This window comes from Thermobia domestica, chromosome 11 (genome assembly GCF_964235325.1).
Source record: "Thermobia domestica chromosome 11, izTheDome1.hap1.1, whole genome shotgun sequence".
In the NCBI taxonomy this organism is placed as follows: Eukaryota; Metazoa; Arthropoda; class Insecta; order Zygentoma; family Lepismatidae; genus Thermobia; species Thermobia domestica.
The window spans coordinates 118,084,091-118,109,553 of record NC_137464.1 but is presented as its reverse complement, the minus strand read 5'-3'; the positions used below and the strand labels follow the sequence as shown (position 1 = coordinate 118,109,553).

The 25,463-nt window shown below is 35.5% G+C and overlaps 2 protein-coding genes across 2 annotated transcripts in view; one reads left to right on the top strand and one right to left on the bottom strand.

Moving 5' to 3' along the window:
• LOC145664390 (melanization protease 1-like) overlaps positions 1–25,463 on the top strand; it is a 266,717-nt gene that overhangs the window by 20,443 nt on the left and 220,811 nt on the right. The window lies entirely within an intron of this gene.
• Positions 4,333–13,604, bottom strand: LOC145664421 (uncharacterized). The gene is made up of 6 exons (XM_081731104.1): positions 13,547–13,604; positions 12,392–12,585; positions 11,413–11,581; positions 9,988–10,166; positions 7,951–8,110; positions 4,333–6,892 (listed from the first exon to the last, which is right to left on the bottom strand). The coding sequence occupies exons 1-6, from the start codon at positions 13,602–13,604 to the stop codon at positions 6,882–6,884; spliced, it is 771 nt and encodes a 256-aa protein (XP_081587230.1). The 3' UTR covers positions 4,333–6,881.

The following is a 25,463-nucleotide window of genomic DNA, read 5'->3' as shown; positions in this document are numbered from 1 at the left end:
GTCTTCAACATTAGGAGGTGGGCACATTTGAGGCTTATTCTAGAGAAGGGAGATGAAACTCATATTACGGTAGATGAATCTGATTTCTGAGGTGAACCTGTTGTAGAGTGTATTATATATTAGGTGATGTAAATGAAGTAGTAGTACATATCAGTATTACAAATCACTGCCGTGAACACATTCTGAAATCTGAATACACGCATATTTATAATTGGTATGTTTCTAATTAGGCATCCACAAAGATCCACGTTAAAATTGTTTTATAATAATATAAATAATGACTTCCCCAAAACTATGAAGATAGAATATCAATTATGTATGACGCAACAATACTCTTTCAGCAAAATTATGATAATCTCAATCAAGGACGCCGATTTCTCTGTAACTTGGGGGCGGGCATTCATAAAAAATCCATAAAACAATACATATAACAAGAGAAAATACATACAAATGCATATTCATAAAAATACAGGGAATCCACGTGAGATTTGGGGGCCTCCGACTTCCCAGGATCGGCCCCCTTGATCTCAATAATATTAAAGGAATCGTTACAGAAATCTAACGCATGTCATATACTCTTTAGTTAACAGATGTAACCTTAAGATTCTGGAGAAAAATATTTCAGTAATTGAATTCTTTTCTTTGCTTACGAAGCATCCTCTCTCAAAAGAAAAATTGGGACACGCGGAAATACGTAGGAACAAACCATGGTTCGAACGAGCAGAAAAGAGAAAACAAGCAAAATTACGTTGGCTACAAAATCCAAATGAAATAACCACACAAAATTTCGTAGACATCAGGCGGGAAACTTCCAAAACTTTTAGAACAAAGAAACGCAATTTTTTGAAAGCTAAAATTTAGGAACTTGAAGGTAGTATTAAAAATAAAAACATTCTGGACATGTATAAAGGGATCAACGAATTTAAGAAAGGCTATCAACCTCGTGCTTATATTAAAGAAAGCGGATGGAACAGTTCTCAGTGATACAGATTGCATTTTAAAAAGATAAAAAGATTTCTTTAGCGATTTACTTAACACGCAGCAAAAACTAATGTGCGTGCAGAAAGGGAGATACACACCGCAGAAACGTATATTCCAGAACCCAACCGAATAGAAGTAGAAATCGCTATAAAGAAATTAAAGAAACACAAATCTCCAGGTGTAGACGAAATTCCGTCCGAGTTAATTTTAGCTGGAGGCGAAAAATTGTGGAACAAGATACACAAACTCATTCTCCTTATCTACAACAAGGAAGAATTGCCACAAGAGTGGAAAGAATCAATCATTGTTCCAATCCACAAGAAAAGCGACAAAACTGACTGTAATAATTATCGAGGCATCTCTCTTCTGTCGACATCCTATAAAATCCTTTCAAACATTCTGATAGCAAGATTGACCCCATACGCAGATGAAATGATTGGAGATTATCAGTGTGGATTTAGACGAAATCGATCAACTATCGACCAAATATTTACCATTCGCCAAATACTCGAAAAGAAGTGGGAATACAATACCCCGGTACATCAACTATTTATTGATTTTAGAAAGGCTTACGACTCCGTTAGGAGAGAAACATTGTACAACGTTCTTATAGAATTTGGAATACCGAAAAAGCTAATTAGATCTATTAAGGCATGTTTAAATGAATCCCAAAGTAAAGTCCGGGTAGGAAAATTTTTGGTCACGAGCTTTCACGTCGAAAATGGCCTGAAACAAGGAGATGCGTTGTCGCCATTATTATTTAATTTTGTGCTGGAATACCCTATAAGGAAAATCAAAGATAGCAACCAGGGCCTAGAATTGAACGGTATTCACCAGGTTAAGGCATATGCTGATGTAAATTTAATAGGGGATGAGAGGAGAATAATAGAAAGAAATGCACAGATCTTAATAAACGCTTGCAGGGGCATGGGTTTAGAAGCAAATGCAGAGAAAACTAAATACATGGAAGTGCGTCGGGACCGTAATACGATAAATTATGAATGCGTTAAAATATTAAATAATTCTTTTGATAAAGTGGATAGTTTCAAATATCTAGGATCAATATTAAGAGAGGAAAATCATATTCACGAAGAAATTAAATGTCGACTAAAAGCAGGGAATTCGTGTTACTATTCGGTTCAAATCTCATGTCGTCGCAAATTCTGTCGAGGAATTTGAAGTCTAAAATATATAAAACGATAATCATACCTGTTGTTCTGTATGGTTGCGAAACATGGTCGCTTACTCTAAAGGAAGAACATAGACTGAAAATATTTGAGAACAAGATCGTGAGACGAATATCCGGACCCAAGAGGAACGGGAATGGAGAATGGCGGAACTTTATAACGAGGAACTACATAATTTATACGGTTTACCAAACATTGTTAGGGTCATCAAGTCTAGGAGGCTTAGGTGGGCAGGTCATGTAGCCAGGATGGAAGAAAGTAGGATTGCTTTCAGTGATAGCGGTAAGACCAATCGGCAAACGACCATTAGGAAGACCTAGGCGCAGATGGGAAGACAATATTAAGATGGATCTCGCAAAAATACGAATACAAAGTAGAAACTGGATCCAGTTGGCTAAGGATAGAAGTCAATGGAGAGCTTTTGTGAACGGGGCATTGAACCTCCGGGTTCCATAGGCTATAGTGTTAGTTAGCTTAGGAAGCATGAGTAGATGCCTAGGCTGATACTACAAATAGATTAAATTCCCATTTACTAAAAGATGGGTTCTAGTGACATTGGATAGTCTATATATTCTTCGTGTGCTAGGGCCTAGGGGAGAAAAGGAGAGAAGATTTCATATCAGGTTACGTCACGCACAGTCGCACGCCTTCATTTTTATTAAAAATGAAAAAGTCAAGAGAAACAAATTTCATCTCACTTTCCTTTGTGGCAATCGGACACAAATCATCACACTTTTCTGCAAAAAGCACTTTTCAAATTGGATTATTGGGAGAGCCTCCAGTTCCACTGTTGGGGGGGACATGTATCCCCATTCCTCGGAATTTGTGCCCGTATCTACATCTGAGACAATTTTTCAGCAGGAGAGGGGTATATCCTCCTTTGGCATCAGAGGCGTGCGCAACGTGGGTGCCATGGGTGCCTTGGCACCCCCATTAGACAAACTTTTTTATGTAGAATTATTACAAACTGAGAAGAGATTACGTATTAATTATTTCCCGTCTGCATGTGTGCCGTGCGTCGCCGACGCAGCGTCGGATGTAATGATGCTATCTTTTCTTAGGGGAAAGGGGGGGGGGGAAGGACGACATTCCATATGGTGGCACTTTAGATCTGGCACCCACATTCCCAATGTCTTGCGCACGCTAGTGTCTGGCATTTATTGCAATTTGTGCCCAAGTAGTGGAAGTGGAATTAATACATATTGATGAGACTACTAAACGCACTACAGCACGAAGTTCAGTTTGAAATACTACAGATTACGATTCTTTTTAAAAAAGGAAAAGCCAAGAGAAATCAATTTCATCTTACATTCCTTCACTGAAAAAAAAGTTTGGTCAAATTGACCAAAAAATAGGTGCTGGTTACCAAATCGTTTGGTCAATATAGCGCCAACCAAACGCTTGGTCACCAGCACTAAATCATTTGGTCACGATTTGTTTGGTTGCAGGAACCTATTATTTGGTTACCAGTACCAAATATGCATTTGGTAATTTTGACCAAATAATGACCAAACAAGTAGAATTTGGTTGGGAATACCAAAAATTTGGTTAAAATGAACGAAATTTGGTTCTTGGAACCAAATAATTTGGTTGCAAATACTAAACCCGTATTTAGTGAATTTGACCAAACCATTTGGTAGCAATTACCAAATACTGTTGCTATAGGTACTAAACTGAAAATAATACGAGGGTTATCTCAAAATTCATGGGAAATTTTTTCTAACGAAAATGGTAACAAAGCAAGAAATTCTTAAACATGCAAATGGAAAGTTAATACATATGTAAATATTACGTATAAATTGGATATAAATACACATCCCATAATACGAACAATTATTTTTACGTAAGATTTGAAGCTTTCCTGGCGGCGTATATGATAAAGTTCTTCTCGGGCAATCAGCCAGGTGAAAACTGGTGGATAGGCCAACGTTTCGAGAGCTGTCATAATTGCCCTGATGACGAGAACGATGACAGCTCTCGAAACGTTGGCCTATCCACCAGTTTTCACCTGGCTGATTGCCCGAGAAGAACTTTATCAATTATTTTTACTTTTTTTTCTCTCGTGCTATATTCTGATGGAGATGTGTATGTTTACACAATTCCTTAAATGTAACGTTTACGTATATGCTAACCTTCCATTTGGATATTTCAGAAGTTTTTGATGCGTGACCATTTTCGTAAGAAAGGAAAAAAAAAAAGTTGCCATGACTTTTGCGGTAACCCACATATAAAGTTAGAAGTTATTGCTTATAGTTATTAAGAACTTCTTCAAAAATAAGATTTACATATACACTTTGAAGCAACATACGAAATATGTATACGAATACATGTAAATTTAAAATTCTATGTATATGTACACAAAGTTTCAAATCAATTTTTTGAGGAAAATAAAACTATTTAATATATAAAGAATTTACACATAACATTTTTCTACAAAATCATTTTACTGTAAATAATAATAGTAAAAAAAAAAAACAGCAACTGAGTCATACAGGCTTCAAAATTAAACAATGATATTAACATCTGTTAAAGTACTGAAAGTAAGATTTTTAGATCAAAGCAAAACTTCAAGAAAAAAACGTAAAGAACTTAAAGCAAACTTATGCTGTAATTTTACTCCCAGTAAACAACATTGAAGATTTTTCAAATAAATTAGAAACTAGTTGCTGAAAAACTTCGCATACATATTTAAAATGTTAATGCAAGAAAAAAGTTTATCTACGACTTTGGTCGGAAATACATATTTACGTAACTGGGGCCAATTTAAGATAATCAGTAGAAATGTTCGCAGGAGCGGCTACAATGAATAAAACAACCGGGAAACGTCGCACACGTGTTCAGAATCTCACTAAAAGTAAAGAGTTTATTTGCGACTTCGGTTGGAAAAGCCTAATTACAGAAATGAGGCCAATTTAAGGTAAGTAGAACATACTTACTTTTCCGTAATCAAACGTTTCGGATCAAATTTAAACAACCCTCTCGTATCGAGGTACTTAACCGTATCCAAAGTTCCTCGATTGTTTTATTCAATGTAGTATCCTACGATCAATTTAAATAATTACATCAATATATTGATAAATTGAGAAAACAACCAATTTTGTCACACCAGACCCTTTGTAGGCACGAAATCAAAGATATACAAAGGCTGAAAAACATATAACTGAAGCGGAATTCCAACCTGGAACCTCCCGCTTACCATGCAGATGCGCTACCACTGCATCATTCAGTCCTCTACCAGAACAGCCATACACTCTTCCACCTTGTGGAACAGCATCGTTATAAAGAGTGAAAGAATGTATTGTTGTTACTGAGAGCGGACTGGGTAGCACATCTGCATGGCAAGACGAAGATCCCGGGTTCGAGTCACGGCTCAGACGCATTTTTTCACTCTTGTATGTCTTTAATTATCTTAAATTGGTTCCATCTGCACAATTAGGCGCTTCCGACCAAAGTTGCAAATAAACTTTGTTTTCTTATACTGAGGTCCTGAACACATATTCGAGTCTTGTCGGTTTATTCCTAGAATAGCATGCATGTACATGAATACATGTACATTTTCATGAAGTTCTAATACATGTACACACATATATGAACGAAGTTATAGATCAACTTTTGGAGAAAAATAGAACGAATTTAGGATATAAAGCATGTACATACAATACTTTTCTACACAAGAATTTTATTATAACTGAGTATAGCAACTGAGTCATACAGACTTCAAAATTAAACAAAAATATTAAATTCAAAATTAAACAATGATATTATCATTTATCAACTGCGACTGAAAATAAAATAGCATTTTAGGCCAAATATAAATCTTTTCAAAATTACATAACGAAACTAACTGTTTACTGAAGATAAAGTAACATTTTTAGGCCAAATATAAATCTATTCAAAATTAAACAATGATATTAACATGTATCAACTGGTTAGTGAAAATAAAATAACATTTTTAGGCCAAATATAAATCTTTATAATAAAGAAGGTAAAAAACTGTGAGAAAAGTTATAATTTTACTCCCAGCAAACAGCATTGAAGATCTTTCAAATAAATTATAAACTATTCTTAACTGAGCTAGACAACGTGCTCAAGGGTGTGGACATATGTTTTAAAACTTTTTTTGTGTTTAACGCAGAATACCCTAAGGAAGGGGAACATCTTTGGCTTCTTCTGCAAAAAGCGGTATATGACATAAGTAGTCATCACGATAAACAGACGATACACTATTGTTGGATATGATTGTTCTTTTTTTTTTTTTTAACTGATATGAAATATCTGTAAACAATAGTGGTCGCAACAGATACAACTACTGATATTTTATGCTTGCTTGAATCACGTTTCTCTAAACAAATGTTATTTCAGTACCATGCGTTATACGTAATTGAATGAATTATATGTAATTGTTTGTAACAATGCCTGTTTGTTCAATTTACAAATCAAATTTTATGCTAGTAGCAACACTTATCCTTCATTTAAAGCTCAAACACAGAATATCCTCCAATGGAGTCTTTAGATGTATTGATGAAGGTTGTTTTCGCGAATTTCAAGGGGCCAAATCACTTAGAGTTCATTTTCGGAGGAAAACAAAAATCTATATTGCAGACGAAAGTTATTTAACGTAGCTGTATGTTAAGCAGTTCCTTATTCCGTAATTGCCAACAACGAACACTCAACGAATGTTGCAGGTCTCTCGTTTCCATGAAAGGTTGAACATCACCCATTACCTGTTGGAATCAGAGAGAGGTTAACTGATCATGTTACATACTTAAATAATTTTTCTTACATATAAGAACAAAGACACTTCTACTTCCTCAATAGTCTGAAAGCATTATTTATTGTACATTTACAATGACATATGCATTTTGCGCCTATAAATATATGTTATTTTGAAGCTAAAAAATTGGTAAGTAATACTAATAGTGCAAATGTTTTAAAAGCTATTTAAATGCTTTAAAAGCTGCAAAGGTTTTCAAAAGCTATTTATATCTGACTGCAAAAACGATACGTTCAAACAAGGACAGAAGCTACTAAATTACGAAAACTCGACAGCTTGTCCTCAAATAAACATAGAACTTCCTCACTAGCATTTACCAACTGAGAATATAGAACAGATCACATTTATCCTCAGTAAGTGATTTTGGTTATTAAAATGAAATGAAAGTTTTGAGTTTTATGCCCCATGGTTATGCCGGCTAGGCTTAAGGAGACTGTGATGAGAAATGAATGAAATGGTGTAATGAAGAAAGTGGGAGGAAACTGGAGAACCCCGAGGAAACCCACGCACACGGTGTTTGTTCACCACAAAGTTCACTTGGTGGGAGCAAGGTTAGAACCCGGGACCTCATGCACTAGAGGTGAACGGTCTATCACTGAACCACTGAGGCCACTATTTTGGTTATTATTAAATAAATGTATCGAGTTCGTATTTGTTCATACGTAATGAAACGTCGTAGCTCAGCTTCACACTCCGAAAATAGGGTTCTTGGCGTAACCTTAATTTTCTTTCCAACGTATGTCTTTGAAGAGTGTGTGTGTGGGGGGGGGGGAGAATTATTGGCGGGAACAGTTTTATACTACTTTGAAAGGCACAAGTGACTTTAGTTTACGCTACAATCCTATGTATACAACCAATGTATAACTATTAATATGATCATTACAACATACTTGTTGCAATAAAACTGGATTCAAATAGAAAAATCTACTTCATTCGTACAAGTAATTACAATTTCAAGTTAATGAAACAGAAATAAAGGAAGAATAAAAAACATAAAAATAATATTACCTTCTGTAACACTTTCTGTGTCTAACAGACTTAAAAGTTCGACTGCTGAAGCGTCATGTAGCCGTTTCTTCCTTAGTTTTTCCAATTTTTTACTGACAGAATCCCATTTGACGAACAAGGATGTATGATCAGGATATAAGTCTTTGTTATCTTGATCAATCTGGAAATGGAATTCCATTGTATTAAAACATTTACATTGATAACATTATATCATTAATTGTTACATAAACTCAGTGATGAATTCCACGAACATGTGTTCCTTACCATTTATTATTTTACTTTTCAGTCAGTATTTTATCTATTTGTTATAAGAATCACAACTTCCTTTAAGTGCATAAATGAAATTTCTTAACTGTGACAATTTTAATACAAACTACTGGTTACAGCGTGTACTTTTACGGACTTGGACTTGGGTTCAAATTCAACCTGCTTTCCCCTGGTGTTGTCCAACATCTTGAGGAAATTGACTTACTGCTAGCTTAAATAAGTAGACCACAAAAGCCACATACGTAGTGCAAGAAGATGTTACATTGACGATAACTGCCAGTTAGACCCATATTGAGGTTGTGGCATCACGAGCTTTCGTCGTGTTATGATGGTTTTTGGTTATATTGCTTAATATAAACAAAGGTCTATTTACTCGGATAGATTAGACAAGGATGGGGAAAGTATTGATCTGGACTTAATATTACAGGTACCATCCCGGCATTTGCTGGAATGACTGAGGAAAAACCCAGGGAAATTTCACTCACGATGACCGGATTTGAGCCCGGAAGCTTCCGAACGTAAAGCCAAGGTTCTACATGCTGAAATAAGGCCACTAGGGTTTCATATTGATTTGTCAAAGGGCAAAGTGAAGAAAATTCTACAATATTGTTAGCGTTTATCAGACAATAAAACCACTATTTGCCATCTACTGAGAAAAAGGCTTATTGAATCGAAAAGTACTTTATGCATTAAAAAAAAATCACCGTCAAAGTTTCTATTGCTGTACGTATATGCTTGGTTGATACGCAATCACAAGAAAGATTGTTTATCAGTCATGTAAGTATTGTCCTTCTGAGATCTCGCTTTCATAAACAAGTGACATCGTGTTGCAAGAACTCAGTTCTCAATTTTTATCTTACTGAATATGAATACCTTTCTTTCCATTGCAAGGTAAACTCAATGCAAGTGTTCGTAATGTATGGCCACTTAATCATATGCGTCTTAAAATGGAAACAATAATTTTAGGTTTAGAGCATTTGTTTTCAGACTTGCAATTGAGCATTTCATCTAGTTGTTCAAAGCAAGATCGAGTTGCTAATAAACTGAACTTAATACTTTCCCACTTTGTGTTCCATGCGTGGGGATGAATATGTTACAAAGAACCAGCAAGAAAAATTATTTCCAGCTAAAAAGACATGTTTTAGTTCTTTAAACATGCAATCTGAATACAATGCAAAATATTCACATTTGAAAAGGAAACTGCAAAAACTTTTAAGATTCATTGATTGTCTCTATCCTCTTTCATCACTGGAGCTACACAGGAGGGAATCTATAATTTGTAGTTGAATCTGAATTACTTTTATACAATTATACACCTACCGGGCATCGAACCGATAACCACCAACCCACAGGCAGTTCAGACCTGCTTCAACATATCTCAACATTCATGAACAGATATTACATAAGAGGACATGGAAGTAATTTATTTGTCCATCATTTATATATATTTTTATTATGGTTTTATGACAACTAAGGTCTATTAGCTCAGACATACAAATACCTAAACTAGTATATGTCATTTCAATATTTAGTATGACTTTATCCTGAAGGTTTTTACTATTTTCTGTACAAACGCGACACAATTTTAAAGGAAACTTCTGTTCTAAAATGTACGTTATGAAAAAATCAACTTCTGGACGTAAGTAAAAGATTTTATATGAATGTTCTCAGCCCCAAAGAATAATTTAATGCTTGTAAATTATGGCCTATTCAGTAACAACACAGTATTTAGTAGTAAAACAGAATGAAGGTTAATTAAATGAAACTTACCAATGTATAGCCCAAAGGCTGCTTCAATGCTAGCCAAGTTGAAATTATTTCATGAACAGTTTTGCCCTCTTGCTTGCATCGAACTTTCAACGTTTTCTTCCAAAGATCAAGTACTTCCTGCCAGGGCTCGACACTATGCTTTAACCATGCTAAGGTGTTTTCAATATCTATGCCACATTCTGAAAGAGAAGAATAAACTTACCAAACAGATCTGTATTACATTAAAAACTTAGTAATAAATTCCTATATTTTTCAAATATCAGTTAAAATGATTCTATATTTTCATAAGTCCTCTGTACAAGTATTTATATCCATATGTAATATATAATAAAGAAAAGAAAGAAAGAAATATATTTACAAAAAAAAAAAAAAAAAAAAAAAAAACTGTTCTGGAACTGTTCCTGTGAAGCTGAACTTGAAAATTGCCTTCAAATATTAATCTATATTTCCGGCACAAATATCGAATGCCTTTCATCAGAATGGTTTAATTCTTCAAATATGTAGAACTTATGTAAATTACATGTTCTAGCTTAGTACTTCAATGGTATAACGTAATAGTGGTACTATATAAGTATAATGACTATCTACGACGAAGAAAGTCACAAAATATTTAGTAATAAATGCTACTTATCATTTCTTATGAACAGAGTAACTCTTGTAATGAAGGATTTGAAGATTAAGCATACAAAATTTGGACTTGTTCAGTCTTGTAAACAGAAACACACAGAATCTTAGTATTGATTAATATAGTGCACTATTTAATCCTTAATAGATTAGTTGGTTGCTTAACTGAAGAGTAGGTGTAAAATTTCTCGACTGTAGTTTTATGTTGTAAACAGTAACAATATCTACACAGTCCCATTATTACCTTATACTATTGAAATACTCAGCTTGAACGCATATACACTTTAAGTTTTGAGCCATCCTGATGAAAGGCACTCGATATTTTTGCCAGAAATACATGTGAACATTGAAGAACCACGTTTTAATCTTACAGGAATATTTTCAGGTTAGTATCGACTTATATTAATGTGTGTTCCATACGTTCAATTAGCAGAGAAAAAAGAATTAAACGAAACTAAACCATTTTTTAAAACATGGTTCTTGCAAACCTGGCACAAAATAGGTAAATCATTGGCACTTTTTAAAGTATGATCGGGGCCTGGGTAGTTCAGTGGTAGAGCGTTCACCTCTGACGTGTGAGATACCTTATTTGATCCCAAATCGCGCTAAGTGACACCGTCTGCGTGGATTTTTCGGGGTTCTCCCGTTCCTTCCCACTTTATTCATTTCTTATCATCATCATCATCTCCTTTGGTCTACCTGGCATAACTATGGGACATAAAACTCAAAGGTTTACTTTCATTTTTAAACGTATGATCAGAGATGAATAAATCATTTACTATATTACATTTTAAACATTACCATCTAGCGTAGAAGTTCCAGTGTCACGCTTTTCTGTTGAAGGACCTGACTCTGCAACAATGCCAAACTTTCTTAACGACTTGCGTGTATTTCTATATTTGTCAACGAGTTTTCCTTTTGAAATCTTCTGATTTGGACCTTGTGACTTTGGTGGAATATAATACACTTTCTAAAAAAGACATTGTTACTGTAAGATTTAGAATTATAACCTTAATAAATTAAATTATGTATAAAAACATTTCAGACAATTACAGAATAATTTATCATATTTATACTCTTCTATGTGATGTTCCACGTTTAGTATAGTATACTCCAAGGAAATATAAATTTTATAGATAAACGCATTAAAAAAAAGTTACAATTTTAAAGATCCTGCATATCGTGATATCATTTCGCTTAAATTGAAGTAACCGAAAATATAACTGAATACCAATCTCTTCGCCCTCCCAGCTACTCTAGTGGATAACGCGTGTATCCTTGATGTATGTGGTCCTGGATTCAATTCCCGGTGAGAGCACAAAAAAAATGCGATCGTTCACTTTCATTAATCACCTGTTTACCTTAGTCTAAACAGCATAACCGTGGGACGTTCCAAAAGCTCTTTCAATGTACCTGATGCTTTCCTGGTATCGTGATGCAAATAAATTTTCTCGGGATATCAGCCAGGTGATGTGTTCGTTGTGCAAAGTCTCGAGAACAAACATTGTTCTCATGATACTGACCCTGATGATGAGAACAACGTCTGTTCTCGAAACTTTGGACAACGAGCACATCATGTGATTGATATCCCGAGAAAAGTTACTTGCACTAACAAAGATGGAATAAATATAACGTAGGCTGTCACCAGATTAAAAGGTGAACGCCAACATCTTTTACATTTCGACTGGTAATGAATCATATTTGCACAGTTCATATTTGCAGTATAAGTATCACTGTATCAATTCATATTCAAGTGACTTTTTAAAGGCAGAACACTTACAAAATCTGTCAGCTTGAAGAGCTTCGAACTCCGAGACTCTCTAGAGAAATTTGTCTCTCGTTTCAGCATCGTATCAGTTCCTCTTTTAGTAGGTGCTGGCATGGAACAACTGCTTTCTGTAGTTTCAGATCGAACTGACACTGAGTCATCTGGCGTTGACACTGATGGTGAAGCAAATGAGAGAGAACCGTCATCTAGCACATCATAAATTTCAACTGTGTTTGTTTCTATAAATTCCTTAAATTTTGCTCATAATTTTGCACATGTCCCTATTTTGGGAATTAACTGAGTAATTAGTTCATCAGTTAATGAATTAAATGCTGCTTCGTCTATTTCCTGTTCTGAAATATAGATTGAAAGTTTATAATTAACCAGATATTTACTGAATATGAAAAAAGAATTATACACTGGTGAAAGCATTTAAGTTTTATTACACTACCAAGCGAAATTTGGTATGTTACGCGATCATGTGCCACACAAAGAGTATAGGAAGTTGCTCACCCCAGTTTTTTTTTTTTTTTTTTTTTTTTTTTACCTTTACAGAAATGGGTGTATTTGGGCTAAGCTAAAGAGAAAAATGTTCATGGTAACTTCATACTTCAGCTTCATACTGTCAAAGTTACAAGGGTATAAAAGCAACAACAAGAATTTAAGAGCATTTTTAACTCATGCAAATCATTTTGTAATTTGGTACATAACGGGTACCTATGGCTAACAATAAGTCTAATGCTAACCGATTGTTTTCAAAGACTAATGTACTTCTAACAAACAATGAAAGGTTCTATGCAGAAATCATAGCCTGTCTCCTCTCTCTCTCTCTCTCTCTCTCCTCTTTGCAATTTCTGACATTGGTCGTTTTGCTCCAAATCACAGAATTATCTTTTGGAGATAATACACTATTCTCTGAATGCTTTGAAGAATGTAATATTTTCCGAATACCTAATAAGAAGTATACACTCGAATATATATAGGGAGGGGGTAGTGGTTCATGTTACGGAAGCACAATTTTGTAAAATTTACAGAAGAAATATGATATAGTGTACACAAGCTGAATTTTACGTTTACAAGTGGAGCGTTACTAGTGTCAAAGCATGACAAGCGCTATTGAAACTCGTATCATTGCAATATCCCACCTCTTTTCATATCTTTACTTACGCGTATACCCACCATCACTGACGTGCCTGCTCTCTGCGCTGCCGCTTCGGCCCACCATCTTTGCTTAGTCCTGACTGTTAGATAACATTCGCGCTTTTTAGTGTCCACCTAGCACAGGTTACGTTTATGCACTGTATATTTATGACAATCAGAAAGTTTTATTTATACGCAAATCGTAAAAGAACTGTGATTTTTTCACAATTACTTCTGGTGGGGCCATCGATATTTACCTGTAATAAATGAGATATTTTCATGTCGCCCAGCGTAAGTCTTTTAGGGGTCAGTAAGAAGTAAATTAGTGAAAATTATATTTTTTTTAACAATTATTTCGAGTGGTGTACCGAAAGTAAAAATGCACGCTTTTATCAGCGTATTTCACGATAAATATAGATTTCAAAAGTAAGGATTCTATATTTGCGTTCCATGAAATGTTCTTTCAAAATTATGCTTTATATTTCGGATGACATTTAGTATCTCTCCCAAATCCATGGACGGCTCAGGACCCAGTACTGTGACTTAGAGTAAGCTGTTGTTAACTACCTCGTTTATGCGAATACCCACCGTCGCTGACGCGTTTGCTCCCTACGGACGCACATCGTTTCTAACTGTCGGGCCCTCGCTGCTACGCTTCTGTTCTGATTTTGTTCGATAGCATAAATGGTTTTCAGTGTCCATATAGCACAAGTTGGTTAGTGTTTTATGCGTAGTTTTTATGCTATACGTTCGCACTGTACTTATAGTCATGACTACTTTACATTTACAAATAACGAATGGTAACCACTACCATGTAAGTCAGAGTCAATACCAAGTGATCTGGAGGAGAAACTAAATAATAACCCATATTTCTTCCGTAAATTTTAGATTTTTGTTCATCTGTAAACTATAAATGCACCAATTTATTTTGCAAACTACTAGCGTTAGTGTCACTTTATTTACCCCTTTCCGGAAGTATCTAGTGGTAATAGAAATTACCCCAACTCTTGCCCCTGCAATTTTATACCCTGCTCTAGTGTCGTCAATGCCCCCTTTATCCATATGTAAGGGCCTAGGTTTAACTTAATAATGCCCGCTCCGGGTGGTAAACTCACTTTGAAACCAGAAATTACTGTCTGTTAATTCTATGAAAATTGATCAAAAATTCCCTAACCTTAAGCGAACCCGTTCCTATAACTACCTTACTCTACTGTACCCTACCCTACTCTAATCTACTACACCTTTGAAAGCGGTTCTACATATCGATGCGCAGTTGGGGCGTGCATTGTAAAGTTTACCCAAGGCGTATTTGTTACGCCAAATTTACAGCCAATAGAATAAGTACATGTGAACTAACAGCAAAAGTAATATATACGAAAAAGTACACTTACCTTGAAACACGTCGATTAGCTGCGGTAAATTCCAGCTTCTTAATAAATTTATATCATAGATCCATTACGTCGTTGAAAAGTAACAATTACTTCTCACTTCACATCACTGTGACTTCGTTGAGAAAGTTGTATAGTGCACACTACACTCATTTACACACAGTTCTTTTACGGTGTCCCTTATGATTGTTGTTGTACGTGTATTTTTATTTTTGCGATCCGCACTTTCGTAATCGAAATGTTTATCCAGAATGCAAATAAACACATGTGACCTTGTAAATAGACATTTTGGTCCGGAAAATCAAATAATTACCAAACCAGTTAAAATTTGGTTCGCATAACCAAATTAATCAACCAAATGTTCTGACCAAAAAATATAGTGTTCATGACCAAACACGTTTGGTCAAAATGACCAAATTTTGGTTAAATTAACCAAAAAAAGTGACCAAATGCTCTGACCAAACAAATTTGGTATTCCTGACCAAGCCCTTTTTTTCAGTGTTTGTTGCAGTCGGACACAAATCATCAAGCTATCCCAAAAAGCACTTTTTAAGTCAGATTATTGGAGGGACTGTCCCCCCCAGGTCCAACATTGGGGGGGACATGTCCCCCTCGTCCCCCCGGGATTTGCGCCAGTGATTAGGTATGTTAGTAGAATGTGATTCTACAACTATTGTTCTATTTTGGCATACATTTTAAACCCCCTCTTCTCTGTTAGGATACGCAATTTTATAAAAATGGCGTGACAACAACCCAGTCCGAGGTAGGTGTTAACTATGTTAATAAAATGCATTTCAAACGGTTCAGCCATTTTTCGGTATGATAGAACGCATTTTTCATTTATATACTATGTAGATATAAATTAATAAAATTGTTACTGTCTTGTAATTTACTTATTTAAGTTATTTATTGCTATAAAAATGAGGTGTTATGTTTAATATTTAACAATACCTAACATTTTCCATGTTATCGACAGTCAAGTAGCGAATTTTGTGTGTAATATTTATATTACATTGAATTTAATGTGTCACGCTAGTAGCAAATTAAGCATGAATGCGAAAACATTGTTGAGTTTCAGTTTTCATGAGATTTCCTTTCCTGTCTTTCAACTATTTTGTCAATAGTTTACGAAACACTGGCACCTGACATTTGCATGTATAGTATTTAATATTTTCCCATATAGTTTTCTCAGCGTTTAAGTCCTTTATCCTAAACGAGACGGATGATTAATGAAAATAATTTTTAGTTAAAGTAAAATTTCAGGTGACCCTTAACGGGAATTGAACACGAGACCACGAGAACCGAAAACGCACGCGCTTGCCATTAGACCATCAGAAAGCATATATGTTTTACTAACAGTATCATGCAAATTCTCCATGTTTATGACGACGTTTCGTCGTCTCCAGGTCGGTTCCAGTCATATCGCGACTCGAATGTGACTGCTTTCAGGTCACGAAATTCTTAACCAGCTTCATCACTGCTTCCCGATACCAGTATAATAATAGGGTCTGTTCTATCCCCCAACGGGTAAGAACTGAGTATGGTCAGAGACTTTTTTCTAAAAATGGAATTACATTCTCAGCGGAGGCTCATGTGTTCCGGATCTCACGTTAAGCTGTAAATCCATGTCTCATATAGCTTCGCTGCTGAATGGGACGCTAAAATCAATTCAACTACTTCAACTAATAACAGAGATTCTAGAAAAAGCTCTGCAGACCATTTTCTTCATAATAAACTTTTCCCGTAACAGACAGAACAAACATACATGTATAATAACAAGCATTCTGTAAAACCTTCCGAAGTATTCAAACACCTAAACAAAAATGATGAAAGAACTTCCACCCAAACTACGTTCTAGCAAACAAAATAAGCTATTTTTGGCATTATTCAATTTGATTAGTTGCTAATGAAATATTGACGTTACATATTCTCTCTGAAATATATGCAAAGAAAAAAATACTTTTTGACCAAAAGTCCGATACGTTAATTTACAGGGTTTGTACGGAAAGTAATAGAACTGAGTCGATTTAAAAATAAAAAATATTGAGCCAATCGTTACAATTCTTTAAAAACTTTCAAAATAGGCTCCTTCTGCGTCGGTGCAGCGCTGCCAGCGCGATTTCCAAGCATTGAAGGCGTCACGGAAGTCATTCTCCGGAATAGCCTTGAGAGCCGCGGTGCAAGCTGCATAGATCCCCTCTGTCGTCTCAAAATACTTGCCTTTCATCGGGCGTTTCAGGCGAGGAAACGAAAAGAAGTCCGGGGGGGGCACATCTGGGCTGTAGGGCGGCTGCGAAAGCGTTGGGTTGCCGGCCTTGGTCAGGTAGCTGTTCACAAGAAAGGCGGTGTGAGCCAGGGCGTTGTCGTGGTGCAGCTTCCAGTCGGCTCCGATGTCTGGTCGGACCTGATTGACCCTTCGTTTGAGTCTCTTGAGCACTTTCACGTAACACTTGGCGTTGACGGTTTGTCCAGAAGGAACAAATTCATGGTGGACGATGCCTTTGATGTCAAAAAAGACAATGAGCATCGTTTTCACTTTGGATTTGCTCATTCTTCCCTTTTTTGGGCGAGGCAACGCCGGCGTGTGCCACTCGGAAGATTGCCTCTTTGTCTCGGGATCATACTCAAAGATCCATGATTCGTCACCTGTGATTACGTTATTCAAAAATTGTGGGTCACTTTCACACGTGTTCAAATTTTCTTGGCACAATTCCACTCGCCGCAATTTCTGGTCGTCAGTGAGCACTTTTGGGAAAATCGCGCACACCTTGCGCATGTTCAAATGCTCCGTCACAATTTCATGAACCACAGTTTTTGGTAAATTTAACATCTGGGCAATTAAACGAATACTTAGTCGACGGTCTGAGTTCAAAACTTCGCGCACACGATTCACATTGTCGGTGTTTGTCGAAGTCGAAGGTCTTCCAGCACGGTCTTCTTCGGCAACCTCTTCCCGGCCCTCCGAAAAGGCCTTGTGCCACCGAAACACACCACTTCTTGCTAAAGCATCATCTGGGTAAGCCTGCTTGATCATATCAAACGTCTCTGTAGCAGATTTACCGAGTTTAACACAGAATTTAATCACGTACCTCTGCTCTAACAAACGCTGCATTTTCTGCTTGCACCAGTCACAGAAACACGTCGCGCGGAAAAGCCTGTCCTGACTCTCCGTGTGCTCGGAGACAACTGACTAGCCGCTCGTTCGTTAGCTAGGAACGCCCTCTACCGGATCCAGTCGGTGCGCGCACGCTCCGAAGTACAGTCATGGCGGAATAAAATCAGTCCTATTACTTCCCGGACAAACCCTGTATATTTAAAAAACGGAAAACAGGAGCTGGTTCAGTGAGCTGCTCTCTGTATTTATCATTAATTTAGTCAGTTTGTAACGACAATGTTATAACCATGGGACGTCAAACTTGTGTTGCGTTCTTCAAGGTTTAAAGTTCTTATAATATTTCAGATTCTATCGAGAGTCAAATTCGTGGTGTATATTTCAAAGTGAAGTTTTCCTATCTATTCAAGAAACTTGTATTTCAGCATATATGGGCAAATATTTTTCCTAACTTCAAATACCCTGCATTTGATTGCAGTTTATTTTATTATAAACCATTGCTTAATTCTATTACAGATTTGTTCATAATATTTGTCATATTATCTTCGACATTTTCAAGTATAAATTTAGTATTTTTTCATTTTTTATATAACGAAATGTAATGCCATAGTTACATTTTGCACTATGATCTCTGTTCCGTTAAGAGCCAACAGCGAGTATTTTATATCTAAACGAAAAATAAAATTAGTTATATTTAGTTCGAGAAATAAAGATGATGGAAGTCATTGTGCTGACCACACACAAAAGTACTGAAATCTATCTCCTTGACCATAGCTAATTATAGGCTGCAATTGAGGAGAATTCAACTTATTTTTGAGCTGTAAACTTATTCGTAGTTTTTGTTTATAGTAAAATCTAGAACAGTTTTATGGTTGTAAAATTCTACTTCATCTTGTTCGCTTGGCAATACATATATAAATAAATACTTGCAGAATATCGAATCACAACCTTCAACTGTAAGCATATGTTTCTTTGTACTGGAGTCCTACCTACTCAATAAAAAAATAAAAAAGTAGTAGGACGAAGATTCGAACGCAGGTCACGGGAATACGAATTCTGTACGGATCCAATGAGCTACGGAATAAGATACACAAGACATATACTCTATAAATTAATGGCGATAACCGTAAGCTTCACGCTGTGAAAGAACATTGTTTTTTTCTTTTTATTAAGTTTTACAATATTACTATAGTGTCTTGTATGAACTGCAAAGAGAAAGACCATGCAGTTATCGATTTGGTTAGGGATTGAGCTTTTAAAACCTTTGAAACATTTAATTAAATCGCAAGATGGTAGCAAGGAACGTGTATCGGTTTCATTCTCATAGTAAGGGAGAAAAGATACTTTCCGACGGAAAACATGCATTTTCTTTTGTGGAGGACAATACTTACGCCGCTGTGAAGAATATGTTTCAACGTCAATCATTTTCCCCATTTTATATATTTTATTATAATGTATATCTGGTTGCAGGTGAATCAGATAGTGAGACCATTAAATATCCAGGGGGGGGGAACAAAAATCTAAAAACACTTCAAACAGAACACGTAAGTTTGGCCCTTTACTGTACAACAAATGTTGCAGTTGCCGATCGTTTTTTGTTTTCAAGGTGTCATGTGGATCTTGCTCTTCCGTCAGCAGTAACCAGTTAACCTGTGAGTGTCGTGGCGTGAAAGTGGTGCGGTAAAATGGGCGACCTGACAGACTTCCAAAGAGACATGATTGTTGTGGCCCGCCTGGTTGGAGCCTCAGTGACAACAGTGACGAACATTGTGGTGGCGTCGAAAGGTACTATGTTCAATGTCACGAGGGCATACACAATTCATGGGCAAACGACGTCTGCAAAGCAAAACAGTGGTCGAAAGACATTTCTGTCAGATACGGACCGGAGGGCATTAAAACGGATTGTAGCAGCTAAAAAGAAAACCACTGCAATGAAAATTACGTCTGAACTCATTTCCAACCTACAGAACCCGGATTCATCGGAAACAGTGCGACGAGAACTTCATAAAATGAAAATTCATGGCAGGGCCGCTATCGCCAAACCCCTGGTCACAGCAGTAAATGTGAAGAGACGTATCCAGTGGTGCAAGAACCACAAGTCGTGGACTCATGAGCAGTGGAAACACGTAATGTGGTCCGATGAATCCACCTTCACCTTGTCTCCAACAAACGGTCGTGTTTACGTATGGAGAACACCGTCGCAGGCCTATGATACAGACTGTCTTCTCCCAACTGTAAGGCATGAGGGTGATTCTGTTACAGTATGGGCAGTGATATCGTGGTTTTCTGCAGGTCCCATCATAGCACTGCATGGAATGATAAATGGTAAGGCGCATGAAGCCACTTTGGGGGACTAGGTTTTACCCAAGGCCCAAATATTGTTCCCTGATGGTGATGGCATCTACCAAGATGATTTGGCATCCTGTCACGCTGCAAAACGGCGAAATCATGGTTTGAGGAGCATGACCAGGAGCTACCACACCTCCTCTGGGTCCCACAATTACCAGATCTGAACATCATTGAGCCATTGTGGTCTGAGTTAGAAAGACGTGTTCGGTGTCATTACCCTAGTAGTAGGGGCCAGCGTATATTCAGCCGAGTCAGCAAAATTTTTAGTGACCTCATAGGTCAAAGGTTAATGACCACGGCACGGAGTCAATAACCTAGGGGTACTTAGGACCACCCCCTCTAGATTTTGGCAGGGTTACATAGGACCACCACCCTTAAATTTTGGAAATTGCCAAATCTGAAAATTTGTTGTGGTAGCCAAGGATCATGGTATGTACTTCTATTACTATTGGGGGTGCACGTTTTTCCCTTTCATGGGTAAAAAATTGCCAAAAATTCAAATTTCGGGGGGTTTTGACCTAATTTATCCCCTTTGATGAGATCTTATTACCCTATATGGTTATAGGGTATATACAAGGGTCTATTCCCTTACATAAGACATGTTTATATTAATGCACTAATTTAAAATATTGGGAAGTGTACCTTGGCCCACCCCTTCAATTTTGGAAATCGCCTAATTTAAACATTTGGTATAATAGTAAAGAAACTTAATATGTATTATGATAAATTTGGGTGATCCACCTCGTTCCCTTTTAGGGGCACAAAATTGTCAAAATACCTAACGTAAGGAATACGTTGTACCACGTGTTTCGTTTCTGGCCCAATTTATCACCTTTGATGAGGTCCTATTAAATTATATAGTTAAATGGTCATGTATAGGGGTCCATTCCGTTACATAAGACATGGCAACATTGATGCACCCCTTTAAATTTATGGGAGGGGTACCTTGACTCGCCCTATCAATTTTGGAAATTGTTCAATTTCAGCATTTGGTATAATAGTACAGGACCTTAATATGTATTATTGATAAATTTGTGTGGTCCATCTCGTTCCTTTCATGAGTACAAAATTGTCGAAAATTAGTACGTTCGCGTGTTTGTTTTTTTGCCCAATTTACCCCCTTGGTTGAGTTCCTATTAACTTATACGATTATATGGATATGTATAGAGGTCAATTTGTTTTTACATAAGATATGGTTATATTGTGCACCCCTTTAAAAATTTGGAAGGGGTACCATGGCCCACCCCTTCAATTTTGGAAATTGTTTAATTTAAGCATTCGGTATAATAGTACAGGACCTTAATATATATATCACCATAAATTTGGATAGTCCATCTCGTTCCCTTTTATGGGTACAAAATTGTTGAAAATTAGTACGACCATGTGTTTGGTTTTTGGCCCAATTTACCCCACTTGGATGAGTTTCTATTACAATATATGATTATATGGATATGTATAGGGTCCATTTTCTTACATCAGATATGGTTACATTGGTGCAACCCTTTAAAAATTTGAGAAAGATACCTTGGTCCACCCATTAATTTTAGAATTTGTTTAATTTAAAAATTTGGTATCATAGTATAGGACCCCAATATGTATTACTATAAATTTGGGTGATCCATCACGTTCCCTTTCATGGCTAAAATTTGCTAAAAAATCAAATTTCGGAAGGTTTTGACCCCACTTTGATGAGGTCTTATTACCTTATATGATTACATGGACATGTATAGAGGTCTATTTGACTTCTTAAGATATAGATACATTGGTGCATCCGTTGAAAAATTTGAAGGAGTACATTGGCCCCCACCTTAAATTTTGGATCCTAATATGTATTAGCATAAATTTGAGTGGTCCATTTTGTTCCTTTTTATGGATACAAATTGTTAAAAATTCAAATTTCGGAGGTTATTGACCCCTTTTATGCGGTGTTGTTACCTTATATGAATGTATGAATGTATTCAGGAGTTTATTTTTTTATAAGGCCTGAGTACATCGATGCTTTCATTTTAAAATTTGGTAGAGGTATATTGGCTCACACTTAAAGTTAAGAAGTTGGTTAATTTGGTTTAAGAATATAGGTTCTTAATATATACTATTATAAATCTCGTTCCCTTTCATGGGTAAAAACGACCAGAAGTTAATATGACCACGTGTTCGATTATAGACTCAATTTATTCCCTTTAATAAGGATTTAGCACGTTATATGGGTATGTATAGAGGTTTATTACCTTTATATTTCTGTTCTCTTTTAAATTTTGTTGGGTTACATACAACCATTCCTTAAATTTGGGAATTATCAAATAACAAAATTCGGTAAACGTTTTCGAGGACCCAAATATTGGTGTCCTTATGACCAAATATTCAAATTTTAAAGGTTATCGTCCTATTTATCTTTTTCATACGGCTTTATTATTGAATGAGTACAGGATTTATTACTTTTTCATAAGACACAGGTGTATTTGTGTACCAATCTTAATTTTTGGGACGGGTACATTTCTTATTGTTAAATCAGTAATTGGTAATTGTTCTTAGAATTGAGTGATATCTTATTCTTAGGGTAAATCATTGTGAAATATTAGTATGGTCTTGTGATCAATTATTGACCTATAATGGGATTATGGGTTCAGAACATTGGTGTATTTAAACTCTGTAGGTTAATTTGAGAATTGCTAAAATGAAATTACGCCATTGATCTTCAATATTTCCGCCTATGGGCAAAATATAAACTTAAGCAATACGATGTACCACGTGATTGTCCTTGATGAAGTAGTGTACAGCAAAATTATTTATTTTTTAATCGAATATTTAAAAATCGGATAGTTTGTCTGTGTACCGTGAAATTTTTGTTTAAAAATTTGGTTTTCAAAAATTTGTTCGGAAATTTTTTGAAATTTTGCTTGAAATTTTTTAAAAGATTTTTCGTTTGAAAGTTTTGTTTGAAAACTTTTATTTGAAAATTTTTTCGTTTCAAATTTTTTTTGAAAATTTTTCGTTTCAAATTTTTTTCCAAAATTGTTTGAAAATATTCCTCGTTTGTAATTTTTTGTTTTGAAATTTTTCTTTAAAATATTTTTTAAATTTTTGAAAATTTTGTTCGTTTTTAAAAAATTTTTCGTTTCAAAATTGTTTCGAAATTTGAAAAGTTTTTTGGTTGAAAATTTTTGTCTTAAAAATTTTTAGTTTAAAAATTTTTTGTTTAAAATTTGTTTGAAAAATTTTGGTTTGAATTTTTTTTGTTTGTACACTCATTGGTAAAGAACCGGAACTGTTTAGAACAAGAACATCTGGCAACAGTGTTTATCATGATGTAATAGTACACGTCAGAGCATGGGGTTGTACTTGAAATGAAAAACACAAATCATTCAAATGGATCATTTATTACACTACACTGATTAATCACATATATGCATACCAGATAAAAGATCTGGATATTGTCGATACAATGTATATTGAACTTCCTGCACCACTTTGTCTTTAGCGTATACTTTTAATTCGTATTGTAGTTTTCTAAGGTCTATTTCAATATCAATATAATGATATGGTTAATTCTAAGATTTATGCATATCGAGAGACGTACGTAGGACCATTCTTTTAATTTGGGAGTTGTGATAAACAGAATTTTAGTACGAGACTCGAAGTTTGAACGTTTAATAATCGATCGATATTAAACAATACTTTGAACATTAGCCACAACTCACATTCTGAGATCATTGGTGGTGGTTGATTTTTACCTTGAGCTTTCAGAAATCTGATAGGTAACCTTATTAAATCTTATGACTCATAGACTAATGGCAATACATGCTACAACATTTTGAAATTTAATCACAACTTACTGTCTAAGGTGACGTAATTGATTGGTTAATCACCAGCAGTTATTGTTCATGCAGTTTGATTGGCTGATCACTATCTTTCATGCAATCTGATTGGTTGTTCGCTATCTTTTGTGCAATCTGCTTGGCTGATGATTTTCAAATCTTTGCTGCATTCAGTTTTAAGTTTTGTATAACATTTATCGATTACTGTTTAAAAATCTTGGTTTCAACATTTTCGTTCAACACTTTGCACTCTCTGATAATTTTGTTTAAAATTTTAGTTTGGAAAATTTTGGTTTGAAATTTTCTTAAGTTTTACACTCATTGGTAAAGAACCGGAGCTGTTTAGAACAAAAACATCTGGCAACAGTGTTTATCATGATGCAATAGTACACGTCAGAACATGGGGTTGTACTTGAAATGAAAAACACAAATTATTGAAATGGATCATTTTATTACACTACACTATTTAATCACATACATCCATACCAGATAAAAGATCTCGATATTGTCCGTACAATGTATTTTAAACCTCTTGCACTAGTTTGTCCTTAGCATATACTAATTCGAATTGAAGTCTTCTAAGTTCTATTTCAATATCGATATATGATATGGATAATTCTAAGATTTAGGTATATCGAGAGACGTACGTAGCACCATTCTTTTAAATTTGGAAGTTGTGATAAACAGAATTTTAGTATGAGGCTCGAAGTTTGGACGTTCGATAATCGATCGGTATTAAACAATACTTTGAACATTAGTCACAACTCACATTCTAAGATCATTAATGGTGGTTGATTTTTACCGTGAGCTTTCAGAAATCTGATAAGTAACCTTATTAAATCTTATGACTCATAGACTAAAGGCAATACATGCTACAACACTTTGTAATTTAATCACAACTCACTGTCTAAGGTGACGTAATTTGATTGGTTTAACCCTCAAACTTTATTCGTTTTTTAACTATTCTATAAACAAATAAACAGTTTTGATCATATTTATCAGTGAGCTCAAAATGTTGAACGAAAGTGATGAAACCAAGATTTCTAAACAGTGATCGATAATTGTTAAACAAAACTTAAAACTGAATGCAGCAACGATTTGAAAATCATCAGCCAATCAGATTGCACGAAAGATAGCGATCAACCAATCAGATTGCATGAAAGATAGTGATCATCCAATCAAGCTGCATGAACAATAACTGCTAGTGATTAACCAATCAACTACGTCACCTTAGACAGTGAGTTGTGATTACATTTCAAAGTGTTGTAGCATGTATTGCC